General features: G+C 44.7%; 1 protein-coding gene across 3 annotated transcripts in view; it reads right to left on the reverse strand.

Annotated features, from left to right (window-relative positions):
* Positions 1-16,397, reverse strand: part of LOC148024382 (uncharacterized) — a 258,793-nt gene that overhangs the window by 35,885 nt on the left and 206,511 nt on the right. For all 3 annotated transcript variants that reach the window (XR_015693300.1, XR_015693299.1, XM_087694028.1), the window contains one exon: positions 844-1,082. Coding sequence is in view for 1 of the 3 variants with exons in the window: in XM_087694028.1 (XP_087550154.1) it covers positions 844-1,082 (239 nt within the window). In the remaining 2 variants the exon portion in view is untranslated. The remainder of the gene's footprint in view (positions 1-843; positions 1,083-16,397) is intronic.

Below are 16,397 nucleotides of genomic sequence, written 5' to 3' on the forward strand. Positions count from 1 at the left end.
GGGAAATCAAGTCAGAACTTTGACAAATTTTTACCCGCATTAGGCAAGCTTTTTTCTCTTCTTGTAAGAATCAAGAAGAGAACGCCACAAATGTGTCTAAAAATGTATGTAGTAATGTATCAAACTCAATTTTTAAGCACATTGCAAAGTCTAAGATTTGGGCAAATAGACATCCCCACCTCACTTATCTCTGAATACTGAATCTCTCCCCCGTAGCCCCACTGACAAGCACCTGGCAATGGGCTGAAGAATTGGACCTCCCAATCTTCCCAGACATATGCTTTCTTCAAATCGAGAAGAAGTAAAATGGTGTCCTGGTTTTGGGAACGAGCAAAGGTGGTGGAAAAGTGAAACAAGAACATGAAAAAGCAACAGATGCACAGGTAATAAAACAACCTACTAAAAGGACACAAAACTTAAAGATGCAAGATTAACAAATCAGAGTCTAAACCTCAAAGATGAAGTATGTGCATGTAGAGAAAATGTTCAGTAATTTGAGGGAATGGATAATGGATATGTTTGGTACAGATATTGTTTGGATACTGTAAACCTTTTCTGACAGTTTTGCCTGATGATAAGTGAACTCCAGAGCCCTAAGTGTCAGTGGAAAACTCAACATCATGTGAGAAACAAGACTAACTTTGGGTTAAACCCCCTGGTGAAAATTATTCGAGTCCTATGAAGAGAGGTCTCAGTTTTATCCACTTGCCCAACTGATTCTTCTGCATTTGAAAGCAACAATTGTACTCTAGACTCCCATTAACTAAAAAATTTACATGCTACAATGATTCAAGTTAAATCGTATATTATGGCATGTGTAGGTACAAAAGAAATCTTAGGTACCTTGGATTCAGGGGCAGCGATATAGGTTCTGTAAACTGTATCTTAGAAAGCATCTTATGTAATGCCCTTTTCCGTAATTCGGCTTTTACCGGTTTGATGGAATTTGCAATTCGAATCAAAGCTTTCACAAAGTCATCTTGTTTTGAGAGCTCATCAATATATTCTTGTTTACATGACTTTAATAACTCTTCAAGAGCAAATTCAAATCTTGGTTGGAAGAAAGGAACCTGAAGACCTGTCTACAATAATGTTCTGTAACTTAAAAATGGAGAAAATAATATAATACTCTTCTCAAAAATAAATGGGGGACTGAGAAAATTAGTTTTCAGAACTTTTGTATAGGTGGAATTAGATAGATAGAGAAGCATGCAAGTGGTTGATAAGTTAGGCAAAAAAGTACAAAATCTGTAGGTGTGAAAAAATAACATTCTCAGTTTGAGCTCAACTATGAGACCAAAAGTTGTTACAATGGTTCCAAAGTATGTCTCACCACGTGAAGAAAATGTTGTCCTGGTATGATATGCCTATAGATGCAATAACAAAAACTGGTACACAGGATGTAATGGCTCCTATAAAATACCCAGCACTGGGATATCATGTATGGATACGAGGGTGGTATGGAGGTCCTCTTACAGTTGTTAAAATGGATAGGATAGAGAGGGACTAGATCCATAAACCCTGCTATTTGAATTCAAGTCATTGAGATGTCAACTGTGGACCGTCACTCCTGAATTCCTATGTGTGGTGATGGGTCTATAGAGCTCTATAAGAGCATGTCTTGTGCTTTGAAGAATCCCTTTCACCAAACAAGAGCTTTACAAGCCCTATTTGGTTAGGTTTTTGTCTGTAGGCATTCGTGATGTCTTTATAGGTGCTAGAAAATATTTATCGCCTCACGAGGGGTTGGTAGGTTCCTAGGTTTGAGTCAGCGATGCCTTGTCTTCCTTGGGATGAGACCTAGCTGTGGGGTTATAAGGAAAAAAAGAGGAGAGAAAATGATAAATTCTGTGTGTTGTATTGCGAGGTTTTGGTAGGTACTTCGGATCGAGCCAAGGCCCGAGGCCGATGCCTTGATCTCCTAGGGGAACCACAATGCAAAATGGCCAACATGCCATCCCCACTAAAGAAAGGGAAAAAACCAACAAGACAATATACATATTGTTGGACTGACGAACTAATTTCTAAAAGGGAAAATGGGCTTAGTGTCTGCATGGTGAACAATGTGATACATATGACTTTGAGGATCTTGGGAGGCTACATGTGATGGAGGTAGAAGATGCAGGCACATGCAAGATATCACAAACATGGGAGGAAACGACACATGCTATGGTTAGCACTTGTTAGAGCTGGGGTCATGATGTCATCTCATTATGTACAACTCCATAAAGAAGTGGTTCCATTGAGATGATGAAGCCAATTATATCCTTTATTATCCCTTCTTGCCTGATTGGTGCAAATATTTACTTATCCCTCAACATAGTCACTTCACCACACTTACAGACACCAGCCATCACACATGCCCAATACACAACCTTTTACTTCACCCACCAAGCTGGCTGATATATACAGTCACCATGTTTATAGTAGTCTCCACCTAGTGGCACACAATTCCCCTATCGCACTCATGTCCCAACTCACTTCCATTGTCCATGCAACCGCCCTCCAAAACTTTCCACAGTCCACACACACTATAAGACATAGCCAACCTAGGGCCATGCCATAGAACAAATGGTATGATGATAAGTGTAAAGAGCTCTATAAACACCTCTAGACCAAGAGAGGGCTAGGGCATCCCATAGAAAGGGAGGAATGAGCAATCAAAATAATGGGGTTTTTACCATTTATTCATGAGCACGGATGCAGCCACCACATGATGTAGATTATGAAAGCCATTGAAACCAGCCTTCCTTCTCAGATAGGGTGGTAATACCTGATTAAGTGCTAGCACCTTTTTCCTCTTCCAAACCCACATGATTTGGCATTATGGACCTCCCAATTGGCTATTCACTCAAGATTTGTAATAGTCTTCCCCTTGTTATATGGTTTTTGATATGGCAGTCCCTTATAGGGTTGCTTTGTACTTAGTTTTTTGCCTTGGGACATTTTATTCCAAGGTGTGTTGATAGAATTTTTACTTTTCTTTGGAAAAAAAGTTGGAACTTCTCATCAAAGAAGAGTTGAAACTTCTCATTAGAATGGAACCCTGTAAATCATGTGCACCCTTTTCACATAGACATAGTCTAAAGGCTTGTGCTTTCTTCAAGTTAGAAGTGAGGTTGCTCACCTAGCAAACTTGTTCAAATTTCTCTATAAAGCTGTAGGGGTCATCCCTTGCTCTATACTTGTTTGATTCTTTGGCTTTTAAGGGAACCTTTGATTGCTCTTTGGTACTAGAAGTAACATCCATTCCTATCAATAGTGTATTAGGCATGTGTGTTCTAGTGTTAAGTGCACTTGTTATCAAACAATTTTTCCTCTATCAGATCAATTACAAAATCATTAGAGGATCCTGCTAGGCCTATGTTTAACAATAGCCTTCTAATATCATCCATGATCCATCTCACCCTGCACTTCAACTCTTTCTTCATGTGTTGATATACTTAGATCCATGAGCTTGTTGAGGGTGTCCTTACTTTGGTCCACCAATGTTTGATATTGGCATCCTAAGTGGAGTTGCATTAGTTGTCTTGAGTAGTTAGTGAAAGATTCCTCTTAAGCAAAGGTTACCTATCACAAACATTATAACCTCCCCTAAATTGTAAACATCATGTTATTTAGAAAAAAAAGTAGAAGACAGATTTAAAAAACATTAAAAAAAGAGAGCAAATCTCCAATTAGTTTAAACACACCTATACCATTGCACCTAGGGTCCTCAAGTTTAGAGAAGCTTGGTGGCATGACTGATCAGCTCCATCTCTAACGCCTAGTCCTTCCTTCCCCCACCTCACAAATTCAAGGCACATTAAGCGCGGGGCATCCCAAGCTTGCATAGCAAACCTATCACCTTGAATAACACACCACACCACTTACCGTATCATGAATTAGATCCCCAAGTATGGGATAGAAGTCAAGGAGCTTTTGCAACTTAGTAACAAGCCCACCTTCAAGTTGCACTTGCACATGCATCTCACCGCTCCATTGCTAGCTAGACACACCCAAAAGACAGCATGACTTGTGTTTAGGTTTATTGAAGACAGAGTACAAGAACCCATCAACATTGATAGCCATCAATTCCTCATTAGTGACCGGTTTCTACATTTCCCTTCCATCCCCATCAAGTTCCATACACTGTCTAGATCAAGGTTCCATGAAGAGCATCATGCCATACTGATGGAGCGTGCCATGGGAGGGGCACTTCGCTAGCAAGGGTGGCAAATGTTAATCCTTACAAGAGAAGGGCTACTGGACACAAGTAGGAGTGGAAACAAGGAATATTGGAGGGTGCCATAGTCAAAAAATTTCAGATAACGATCAAATCCAAAAGAGCTTAATCGTTAATCTAGGAACCACATATCCATAACGTGTTCTTGTAATCTTTTATAAATTATTTATTATGGGTGAAGAAATGATTCATGATTGTACATATTTAATGAGAGTTGGGCATACTACCATGTTAAGTATGATTACTCTTTGAGTCACATTTACAAGACATCTCTAAGCACAAGGTGGTTATGCCTTTGGCTGTAGCATAGCTGATTATAAGCATTAGCAAAGTCTAAATCAGCAACATATTGTTTTTCCATGGCATCCAACTCAGTGTGATAAACCATGCTGATAGACGAAATTTGTGGTTTACATGAAAATGCATCAGCCACAACATTCTTTGTACCATCAATATGTTCAATCTAAAAATGAAACATAGAGAGAAAATTTGCCCATCTCATATGTTTCTTTGACAACTTTGTCTACGTCAAAAAGTACCTCAAAGTTTGATGATGTGTTTGCATTGTAAAATCAGTCCCCCAACAAATAATGTTTCCACATAGACACTACATGACAACCAAGAGCTCTTTCTCATAAATCCACAAATTCTTCTCCGCATTGTGGAGAATCCGGCTCTCATAAGCCACAACACGGCCATCCTGCATAAGAACAGTTTCAATGTTGTTACCAGAAGCATCACATTGAAGCACGAATAACTTCCTTATATTGGGCAACATAAGCACAGGATCTGAAGTCATCTTATCCTTCAACTTTTCAAATGCTAAAATTTCCACGACCGTCACGTACATTTTTCTTCTGTAAAGCATGCAATGGAGATACAATTTCAGCAAACTCACGTAAATACTTCCTGTAGTAAGAACACGAATCCAAGGAGCTGCAGATCTCATATACATTTCTCAAAAGTGGCAATGATCATATTGCCTCAACCTTTGCATGCTTAATGCAAATACTATCAGCTGATACAATATGCCCCAAAAAGTGGATTTCATGTTTTTTAAAAATCACTTTTCTTGTCATTGATAACCAGCCTATGTTTACGCAATTCATGTCATAAAAAAAAGTGCCCACAAATCCTCTGTCCCCTAAAAATGCAATCCATCATCTAATTGAAAATAGCAAGAGCATTTGTAAGCCCAAAAGGCATGACAACAAACTCATATAACCCAAAAGATGTCCTAAAAGCTATCTTAGGCATATTCTTCGGTCTAATGTGTATCCGATGATACCAACTTTTCAAATCTATACGACTAAATATGGCTGCCCACTGCAATCAATCCATAATATCATTGGTCCGAGAGATTGTAAAGCAATTCTTTATCATGATCTTGTTCAAAGCACGATAATCAATGCACATGTTCCATAAACCATCCTTTTTCTGCATCAAAAGCACTAGAAAAAAAAAAGGAGATGAGCTAGGTTGAATCAACCATTTTTCTAACAGCTCATTCACCTGATTGATAATCTCCTCCTGCTAGGCTGCATTGACTTCGTAGGGTGGCTGATTAGGCTACTTCTAGGGATAAGAACTTAAGACATGTTCCCAACATTCTCACTATCATCTTTATCTTTAGTAAAAGCCAAGTATGCTGAAAGATGATTTTTCATTACTTTAGAAATGACAGTTGCAGATACAATAGGGAAAGATTCACCTCTCAATTTTACATGGAGTGTGAGTATCTTTCCCTTATGTTGAATAGTGATCTCTTTTGCATGAGAATCAATCACTGCATGCAGATAGTGACACCATGGCATTTCAGGCAATACATCATAACCCTCAAGTGGAGCAATAAAGTACTCTTCGCTATCCACATATCCTTGTATATGCAATGGAAGCTTTCCAACGAGTGGTGTGACAAGCTCTCCGTGGCCTTTACATGCCATTCCAACTTCCCCCATGGGTCCCAACTCATCCTCTCTGATGCCTAGATGGGCTACCATGTCAACAAAGATGAAGTTGGCTCATGCACCATTATCAAAGAAAGACAATGCATGTTGATCCTAATTTTGCCCATGCTCTACACAAGTCAATAGTATCATCATTGGGCTAATCACTAACAACATCGGGCACCAATCCCACTGATGCTTCTTTCCCTACGTTGTGCCAATGTTTTCGAGTCCTTTCATTGTTGTTTTGGCCTCTTCTCAGGTTGATTTTCAAATCCACCCCTTTTCTCAACCTAAAAGAACTTTTTATTTGGCTTCTTCCCACTCTCTAGGAAGCCCAAATCCTTCCCACACAACGAAGTATCTGCTATAGGAGCAATCTCTATAAGCTCAGACATGCTAAAGACGGTGGATTTAATGCAAAAATCCCTAATTCCTTTGGACAATCCACAAACATATTTTTCCACTTGCTCATGGAGGGGTACAAGGCGATAGAAAGTAACAGGCAGCAATGCATCCCAAAACTTCTTATTATATTGCTCCAGATTCTTACATTCCTTAGTATCCAGCTTATTCCAAGCTATCATGACATCCATCTCAAAGGTACTTGCCAACCAATTCGATGCAAGCATTTGTGAATTGTACGCATGTTGACAGTGCTCTACCTTACATCAAAAGAGTAAACCACCATTGCAATGCGTTCCCCTTCAAAAAGTGGCTACCTTACGAATCTTTGAAGACTCAGTGAAGTCCCTCCCTAAATAGACTACATTAAACTGTTGAATCAAAGTCAAAGCTTTAAACCTATTTTGTGCACCACTGAAGGACTCTAACTTCATTGCTTTTCCACCTCATCATAGTCTTTTGCTGCCCCTTTAGGTGTCAAGTTATCAGACACTAGCTGTTGCAAAAAGGGTAGGTGTCAAGTTGTCATACATTGGCTACTGCAAAAAGGGTGCATTCACTGAATTTACATCAAAATCAATACCAAACAGAGCATTTGTATAACCAACACTCATTCTTTGAGCCCCATAAGCATTCGAGGGTGCAAATGCGTTACCAAACATGCTACTTTGTGCCCCAAGCATCAAGCCAATGTTGCTAGATATAGAATTTTGTATATTTCCAACCATACATGAATACATTGGGCCTTGCACACCATGCATTGACTGCTGCATACCATAAGGATTTGTGCCATATATTTTTGTATGCAATCCTTGTCCAACCATAGCATGAAAAATTGTGCTACCACCAACGTATCTAGCAGCCCCACCATGGCATGTATGCCCGGCTATCCAAAATCCATTGGATTGGAACTTCCATGATGGCCTTGCATTTGCATTCCTTAACCCATAGGTGCTAACTTTTTTTCTTCCATAGCATCTTTGGGAGCTTCAAATGAAGCCTTTAGCATTTCCTTCAATGTAAGTTGCTATCCCGAAAGTGTAGAAGATGACTATTTATTTTTGCCCTTGCTCTCCTTCTACGAAGCATTCAAAAATTGGGTAACTTGAGGATCCTTTGCCAATTCAGCAAAGAGATTTGCTACTATCCTCATCCGATTCTTAAACTGGTCATCAATTTCCTCTTCACTTTTCTAGTCATCAATATCATTATGCCTTGAGGGCCCTACATTTTTCCCAACAACAACATTTTCGGCTTGTTGTCCATGGTCTAAGCCTTCTCCAAGATTAGACATTGTATTTCCTTCATTCCCATGTGAGTGTCCATACTGAGAGACATAATCATTGCTTAATTGCATTTCACTGATGAAAACCTATTGCTCTATTTTCTTAGCTGAGAGCAAAAGTCAGCACTAGCATAAAGCTTTGGCTTGCAATCACATGCCTGAAGCCCACCAAATCAAAGAATTGAGTAGTATCCCAGGAATGGAACCATGAACCAGCCTTCCTCTTCGAATAGGGTAGTAAAACCTGATCAAGCACTTAATTACAACAATTAATAACTGAGCACAAACTGAAATGTACACATTACCTTAACAATCTTGGACAATAGACACCCAATTGGCCCCAAAATTGGCACCCCCTTTAATATTTCATTATCTTTAATTGCTAATGGACAGTGTACAAGTTGAGACAATCTCCTTTGTTGATCCAAAATCCCTTGTTGTACATACAATCAGCAAGCAAGTTGGGTCGATTGCCCCTTCATTTTCGCCTAGGAAGTGCACAAATGGAACCACCAACTCGTGAAATGCTGCCCAAATTTACATTGGATGAGCTGGCATCTAAAATCCCTATCAATTCCACGAATTTCAGATTTCGATTTCAATGTAGATGCTATTCCTATTGGCACAAGTCCCAAGGTGGCTGTCAAACCCTATTTTTTGCAGAAATTTAGGGTTTATAGCAAAAATCCTCATGGCATAAAGCAAATTTGGCTGAGCTCTTCGAAGGATGGCTAAGAAATATTGAGATATTTTGGAAGATTACTAGAGAAGGTGAGAGAAAGACAAGATGAGAGAGAGAGAGCTTATTTTTTTCGTGAGAAACCCCTAAAGCTTGCCTGTTGCATGCTCCAACCTGCATTTAATGCAACCACCACCTACCAAGCACCTCCAAAATGTTGTCACCTGATTAGCAATGTTGTTGCTAGCCCCTAGAAGGTGTCTCCCTGCTGTCCCCTACCTGTTGAGGCCCCCAGATGGCTATCTTTTGCTGCAAATTGTTGTTCTTTGATCAGAAAATGAACCAACAACGCTCCCTCTCTCTCTCTCTCACAGGTTGTAAGCTAGCTGAATAGTCGAGACCTAGCCCCCAAAAACGTTTCTCAGTTTGCATGGGCATTTTCCCAAGTGGCAACCTTCTAAATCCATTTTTCATTAAATTAATTTTAAGAATTAAATCATCCTGAAAATTAATTTTAGCCCTTCCAATCCTACCCAAAATTAAATGTGCCTATCCATAATTAAATTGGCTAGGCCATTTGCAACCTAGAGTGCTCCCCAATCTTTGTTGACCCTTAGACTCGCATTAATTAGATAATTAATGCTAGTAACTAATTAATGCTAGTCCCTAGCATCACCACTAACACTTATTGGTCAAACAATTGTGCAAGGGTCAAAACTAATACCGACTAACCCCCAAAGCCCAATTGGCATAACTTATCACAACTTTTTCCTTTGACACCCATTGTACCCTCGGGGTTCTTGGCATGTTACCATGAAATAACTGCCATGTGCATCACATGTGCTAAACAACCTTGCACATTCGATTAAATAACTTATCAAATATTATCAACAAGCTCACATCTTAAAATTTCACGTCCCCATGACAACTACGTAGGGTATATCAGAGCCTTTACTTGTGTAGACTTCTAGAGGAGATTGGAGGATAGCTTTAGACCAATAAATATTTAACCTTTTATTTGGCTACTAGCACACAAAAGTTGAGAAGTTGGTACATGGCTTGGCTATGGTAGAGGCCCTATCTCTTATGCTAGATGTGAGAAGCATGAGGAGACATAGAGGCATTGCATGTGGGATTGCCCAAGGGATCAGCAAGTTTGGAGGAGAGCCCTTAGGATGGTATTTCATGGCACATCAAACTCTATGATTGCTACTTGTCTGCTTGAGTCACACATAGAGGCCCAACTTGTGGATATGACGATGTGTAGGGGTATCACGCCTATCTTGTTTTGGGATAGCTTGTAAATAGAATTATCATGCTAGATTTCTTAAATAGTGTGGACTCAAGGGCATGGTCAAAGATAGGAGCTCATAGCTAGCATTATTGCTTGGTACATATGGACAACCAAATGTAGCTAGGCTATTGATTTTTTGTACATATCTACCGCAAAGACTCCCTGCAAGATCTAAACAAAGATTGCGCATACTCTCTACAGAAGATGAGAGAGAATATAGGGTAGTTCAAAGACTGAGGAAAAGGAGACATGTTTTTCTTAGGACATGGGGTCATAGCAGCTAAGAAACGTGTTTCTTTGAATTTCAAACTTACGAAACGTTTCTTAAAGTATGAAATGTTTCTGAGAGTAAAAAATGTAGGCGTTTATATTTAATTTTATTTTTTTTGGTGAGTTGAAACCCAAAACATGGTTTTTTTAACAAAAACTATTGGGCAATGTTAAACATTATGATGATGTGTAAGGACTCATGACGGCTCAAGATTTTGGACGAGAGAGTGGTTTTTTTGTGATTTTGTTTAGTTATTGAACTTTGTCAATCTAGTATCTATTCTTGTCTTAAGATTTGAATATTATACGACCTTACTCTCATTTATGAGTCTATTTACCTGCAACTAAAGCTCTTAATGTCGTGTACACTGCTACTCCGCCTTCCATCGTTCCTACTCTCCCTCCCCCCCCCCCCCCCCCCCCCCCCCCCGGCCTATTGCTCATGGCCTTCTCCCCCGCCTCTGCCCTGTCTACTCCCTCGCTTTCTCCCCCACACTGACTGCCCGCCGCCTCTGCTCCGTCTACTCCCCCAGCTTTGCTCCATCTACCCCCCCCCCCCCCCCAGCGTTGCCTCTGCCTCACCCACGCCCACCTGCTTTTCCACCTTCCACCAGCTCTCCCCCCGCCAGAACCCACCCCTCTTCTTCTACCTGTTGGCCTGATCCCCCTGCCTTCCTGTCATAGGCTGAAAAATGAAAAAATTGAATGGTGCTTAACTAAAACTACACACCATTAGGACAGACAAATAGTCGCAAGCTAGACTACAACGGTGTCCAACACTCCCCCCATCGTGTAAACAAGCATTCCCCAACCCCCCCCTCCTCGCCATTGGCCCTCCTCCTCTCCAATTGCTCCCTTCCTCTCTGCAGCAACATCCCTCCCTCCCCCTCCGAAAGCACAGCAGCATGAGTGGTAGGTCCTCAGTAGGGACACGCAATGGAAACCTTTGGTCAGACACGCCGATGCATTCTACGAGTGCCCCCCAGTCAAACACCTTGCACATCATCCTTTCTGAGGAACAGCTCTTGGCCGTCCGGACCACAAAGTTGGAGCTGAAAGAAACAGCAATCTTTGGTCAGGTCATTGGGCACTCCCCATCGAGGGCCCAGCTGCGAGATTGGCTCCACTCCACACTGCGCATTGGTACACTGCAAATCAGGGAGGCAGTCCTCATGGGCCGAGGGATCTTCATGGTTCGACTCACCTCTGCGGACGCAGCCCATGCGTTAGTGGAGAGCTCGCCCTATGCCTCCACGAAGGGGGTCATCTACATTGTTCCCTGGTATAGCGGCTTCACAGTGGAGTCATTTTCGCTCCACAACAGTTTTCTCATCCACCCAGTCACCCTACTTTTCCCCAGACTGGCAGTAGAGTACCGCCAGTTAGTGGAGGACTTTGGACGGATCTTTGGCACAGTTCTTCCTGCTTCCTTCGCGGATGCAGTGACAGCTGCACGAGTCCCAAAGGTACGGTTGGCCGTGAAAGACACAAAAAGCATACCAAAGTGCCCGGAGATTGAGACTGAAGGTCACTCCTTTAGGCAATAGAACATTGTGACTGGGCAACCAGGGCAGTGCCTACGCTGCCACGACTTTGGTTATCATGCAGCAGACTGCACGCATTTCGAGGCCAAGGCGACTCCATCAATAGGCCCAAAGGTGCACACTGATGGCTTCACACAGGTCCAGAGACGACAGAGAGGGAGACGGCAGGGAGGGCCCCAGACAGCTCCTCAGACCCAGCCTCGATAGTAGGGAGTAGGAGGGCGAGCGACGTCCCCTCCGCAAAGCACTCCGCAAGCCCAAGCCCCCCGCCCTCCCCACCCGACAGGACCGCAATCCCACACATCCATCACCTACACCACAGACTACCTCACCTCAGATCCCACACCCCCACACCCCTCCCCTCTGTTTCCCATGCCCCCCCCATTGACCCTGGCCCACAGCCCCCCCCTTCGAGGGCCATCAGCCTCCCCCAAAACCGACACATATCTCCGACCATCCCTCCCTCCCCCAACCCCCCTCTTCCCCCCCACCACCTCCCCTGCCGAGCACCCCCCTGATCCGCACCCGGTTCAAGTGATCCCCTCCCCAGATCCACCCCCCCTCCTCCCACAAACGGTGATGAGCCACACACGCCTTCATCCTCCTCACGCGAGCAGTACTCCCCCTCCCACACAACCACTAGCTCAACTGCCCCTGCCGCCCGTCACACTTTCCCGAGACATGAACAGTTGTTGCCACAACAGTTCTTCCACAGTGGCCCATGGTCCTACCTAAGAGTTGTGGAGCACGGAGAGTTCCCACTACCTCTTGAGGTGGGGATCTTTGTGGTTCGTAAGTCAAGGAGTGGCAAGGTCCATCTACTAGCGCCACCGGATGGACCAAACTACGCTTTTTTCCTTTAGTCCTCTCACTCAGAGGATTGGACGATGACACAGATAGAGGAGGAGCTAAAGAGTGGTTTGGTTGCATGATGGATGTTAACTAGTGGCCTAGTGCCGAGGTCCCACACTTGAGCATTATCTTTCGAGCCCCTCCACAGTGGAGAGCTCCACGGGATGTGATCGAGTGACCCTTGGCACGGGTGGCCAGTTTCTACCACTACAGTGGGGCATGTGGTTCCAGGAAGTTGATTGTTCGGCAAGAGCTGCAGCCTGCCCTTGCCGGACAGATCGGCATCTTACTTCTATAGGAGCACAAGCTCACTCCCACACCCAGGCCCAACGGGTAGAGAAGGCACTCCTTGGAAGCTCACACACTTACTGGGAGCTCGCCATAGGTGCCCACGGTAGGAGTGGAGGCGTATACACCTCTATTGGCATGAGTCTCACCACCTATGTATGAAACCACGGAAAGATAGTGGCAAGGAGGGTTCTATGGATCAGATTGGATATTGGGGACTTGTGCCTTGGAGTCCTCAATGTCTATGCCCCTACCGAGGTTAGGGCACGTAGTAGGTTCTGAGTGGAGATCGCGGATGGACTCCCAGAGGTGGACTCCTGGATTGTTGGAGGAGACTTTAACAACCTGGAGGCTTTAGAGAACCAGTAAGGTAGAGGCAGAAACTACCAGGGCATGGGTGGGGAGGAGCAGGAGGCATGGGAGCTCCTTCTACTGGCAGTAGGCAGGACAGATGTCAGGGAGTCTTTCGGCAGACCTTATCAGTCTTCTCCCCAAAGGGGGAGACCGGTTGGAGCTTTCCCAATGAAGACCCCGATCATCTTATTGTCAATGGCCTATAAGGCACTGGCAAAGATGATTGGTAGGCGACTACGCCCCATGCTTCCAGGTATCATCCATGACACACAGACAAGATTTGTCCAGGATACGAGCATCCTGGATAATGTATTCACCTTCTTTGAGGCGACAGAGTGGGCTCAACACAGTGGGTAGAGACTGGCCGTACTACTCTTGGATTTTGAGAAAGCTAATGACAGGGTGGATTGGGATTTCCTAAAGGGCACCATGGCGAGGTTGGGTTTCCCCCAGGCTTGGATTCGTGGGATCTCCGCTCTTTACAGATCAGCCACCAGCAGGGTTCTCATGGTGGCAGGCGAGGAGTGGAGTTTCGACTGGAGAGATCGGTTCGGCAGGGCTACCCCCTAGCTGCGTACCTATTCCTACTCTTTGCAGAGGCGATGTCTCATTTCCTCAGGTCACGTGTGAGCGGATTATGCGGCCTCCGACTTCCCGTGAGAGAAGAGGATGAGTTGTTAGACTCAAAGTATGCAAATGATACAACACTCTACATAGAGGACGATGAGTTGATACTGGAGAGAGTGAGGCTAGCTCTTGAGATGTTCTGTTCTGCAGAAGGAGCGAAAATCAACTAGCGAAAGTCGGTTGGTTTCCTCATAGACCCGGACTCTAGCACGGAGTGGAACATCCACCTGGGATTTAGATGGGTGAGCAGAGGGCAGACGGTCCATTGCCTAGGGTTCCAGGTGGGACTCGACATCGCTCCCGCTCAACAGTTTCTTCGAGTCCTCGATTCTATTCAGAGAAAGTTGACCTACTAGAGCCTCTCACTAGCAGGCCGAGCCCTGGTGGTTAACCAGGTCCTCCTAGTGACAGGCTCGTACATTGCCTCCTGTTGGTGCTTTTCCTCATCCTGTGTAGTTCAGCTTCGCCGCCTAGTGCGGAATTTCCTTTGGTCCAGGTTAGACGGCTGCAGGGATTCCAGAGCCAAGGTGGCATGGGCAACCATCATACCAAAGTATGGCCCTCTTGGGCAAGCTAGTTGTCCGCGGCCTCACCCCAGGACGGCAGACATGGAAGGTCCTATTGCAGGAGAGTTTTCCGGACTGTAGACCAAGACTTGGCGGTGAGTGGAGCCCGTCCCTGAGATGGATCTTCAGATCAGCCCACCCAGATTACCTTTTCTACATAGCTTGCTCCGCATGTGGCAGGGCCTCTGTAAGGCCCTAATCCAGTGTTCCCCAGGTTGCTAGGAGGAGATAGATCGTCAGCCGGCGATCTAGAACCCCCAGGTCAAAGATCGCGAAGGGGCACAGATTGGCGAGTGCCCCCACATCCAGTGCGTTGCTTGGGAGGCCGGCCCGGCTCGTACCATCAGGACATAGCGGGAGGTGTATAGGATGGTGGACAAGGAGATGCTACAGCGAGTATTAGGCTGCCAGAGAGGAGTGGAGTTGAGGAGAAGGAAGACAAATGCAGCAATACCTCACGAGTGGCTTGCTCACCCGAGACGAGAGCCGATAGAGCCCAGGGAGATATGGGCTGCTAGGTTTTCACCATCAGGCATCCCCCTACAAGTGACAGGTAGAGTGGGCAGCGCTCCACTTGGGACCCTCTTCACCGTACAGGAGGAGGGGCGTTTGGCCCTTGACAGAGGGCAGCAGAATGAGAGGATAGTTGCTCTTTCATGGAGGAGGATACGGATGATTGGCCTCCAAGGGAAGACATGGCGACTCGACCCTTGTGTCTTTTGGCAGGAGCTTAGAGAGTGGCACCTCTGGATCTAGGAGGACAGGCCACTTGATGAGCTGGAGTGGGACCCGGAAGAGTGGCTATGGCCGGCCATAGCAGTTGCCTAGAAGCCACCGAGGTTCTTGGAGTACACCACTAGGATTGGCAGACACGTATTGATGCACGAGGATATGAATTGGGCGCCGTCAGGTAGCAAGCATTCGGCTCAACACAGCATCATGGAGCCTTTCTGACGAACCTTCTGGTGCTGCCTATGGGATAGTTGAAGGCCGAGAAGGGTATCGTATTTCTTATGGCTAGTGGCACATGGAGGCTTGGCGGTGGGAAGTTGGCTTGCCCAAATGCAGAAGGAGGGAGGTTGTATGCGGTGCACACAACAGCCTCTGGAAACACCAAAGCACTGCCTTTGGTCTTCTGAGGCGGCGCAGCTTGTGTGGAGAGGTGCATGCCACATCCTTCGTCATATAGCACCCAGCCTTGGATGTATCTCATGGGGTGCTTTCTGCTGGTAGGCAGTTAGCCAGGGCCGCCACCTTTTGTATGAGGCCGGATACAGAACACAATATTCATTATCGAGGCAAGGTCATGCGCAGTGGTCGGTTTGGAGGCTCTACCCATCCGCTAGGTACTAGAGTCCACAACAGACTGCTCTGAGGTATGGGAGATCATAGGGAGTCTTACTGGCTGGCATATCTGGAAAGTGCGGTGTCAGGAGGCTTTTGGCGGGGAGAGACTCTCAGCACAGGTGACCTTAGTAGAGCTTTGGACCTTCACCATCCACTCCCTCCGCAATCGATGGGATCAAGTGCAGGCCGAATCGAGGGCTCGTTAAGAGCTCCAATGTCATTTCATGCGCAGTTTGGGCAGCCAAGACCTGTTTTTTGTGATGCAGGCAGGTAGCCCTAGATGGCGATACACCCCCCCCCTCCATGGCTTCTTACCCCCATCCCCCTAGACCGCCTTGAGAGGCTCGTATACATGATGTACTTGTGACTTTCATCAGCTCCAACTAGGCTGTTGAGCATGAGCACTCCGTTGTAATCAGTTTTTCTAAGTAATATAATCTGCCACTTTTTTCCTTGCAAAAAAAAAGTCTCATTTGTGAGTTATTTATGATATATTATGATTCATTCTCGATTTTGATATTTTGTCAGTTTGTTTTGAAATGAGAATCATGATGTTGCAACTTCACTCAGTCCATATTATAGATAGAGATAGGCTATTTACATGTTAATTTCAATTTTCTTTGTATGATATGTATGAATCATAATGTTTGAGTTCTAAACCATAGTATAGCTTGCCCAAAGACTAACTTTGGCATAAGTGACAAGTCAATAATGG

Source organism: Lygodium microphyllum, chromosome 15, assembly GCF_053477565.2.
Source record: "Lygodium microphyllum isolate KBCC chromosome 15, Lygodium_microphyllum_v1.1.10, whole genome shotgun sequence".
NCBI classification, from domain to species: Eukaryota; Viridiplantae; Streptophyta; class Polypodiopsida; order Schizaeales; family Lygodiaceae; genus Lygodium; species Lygodium microphyllum.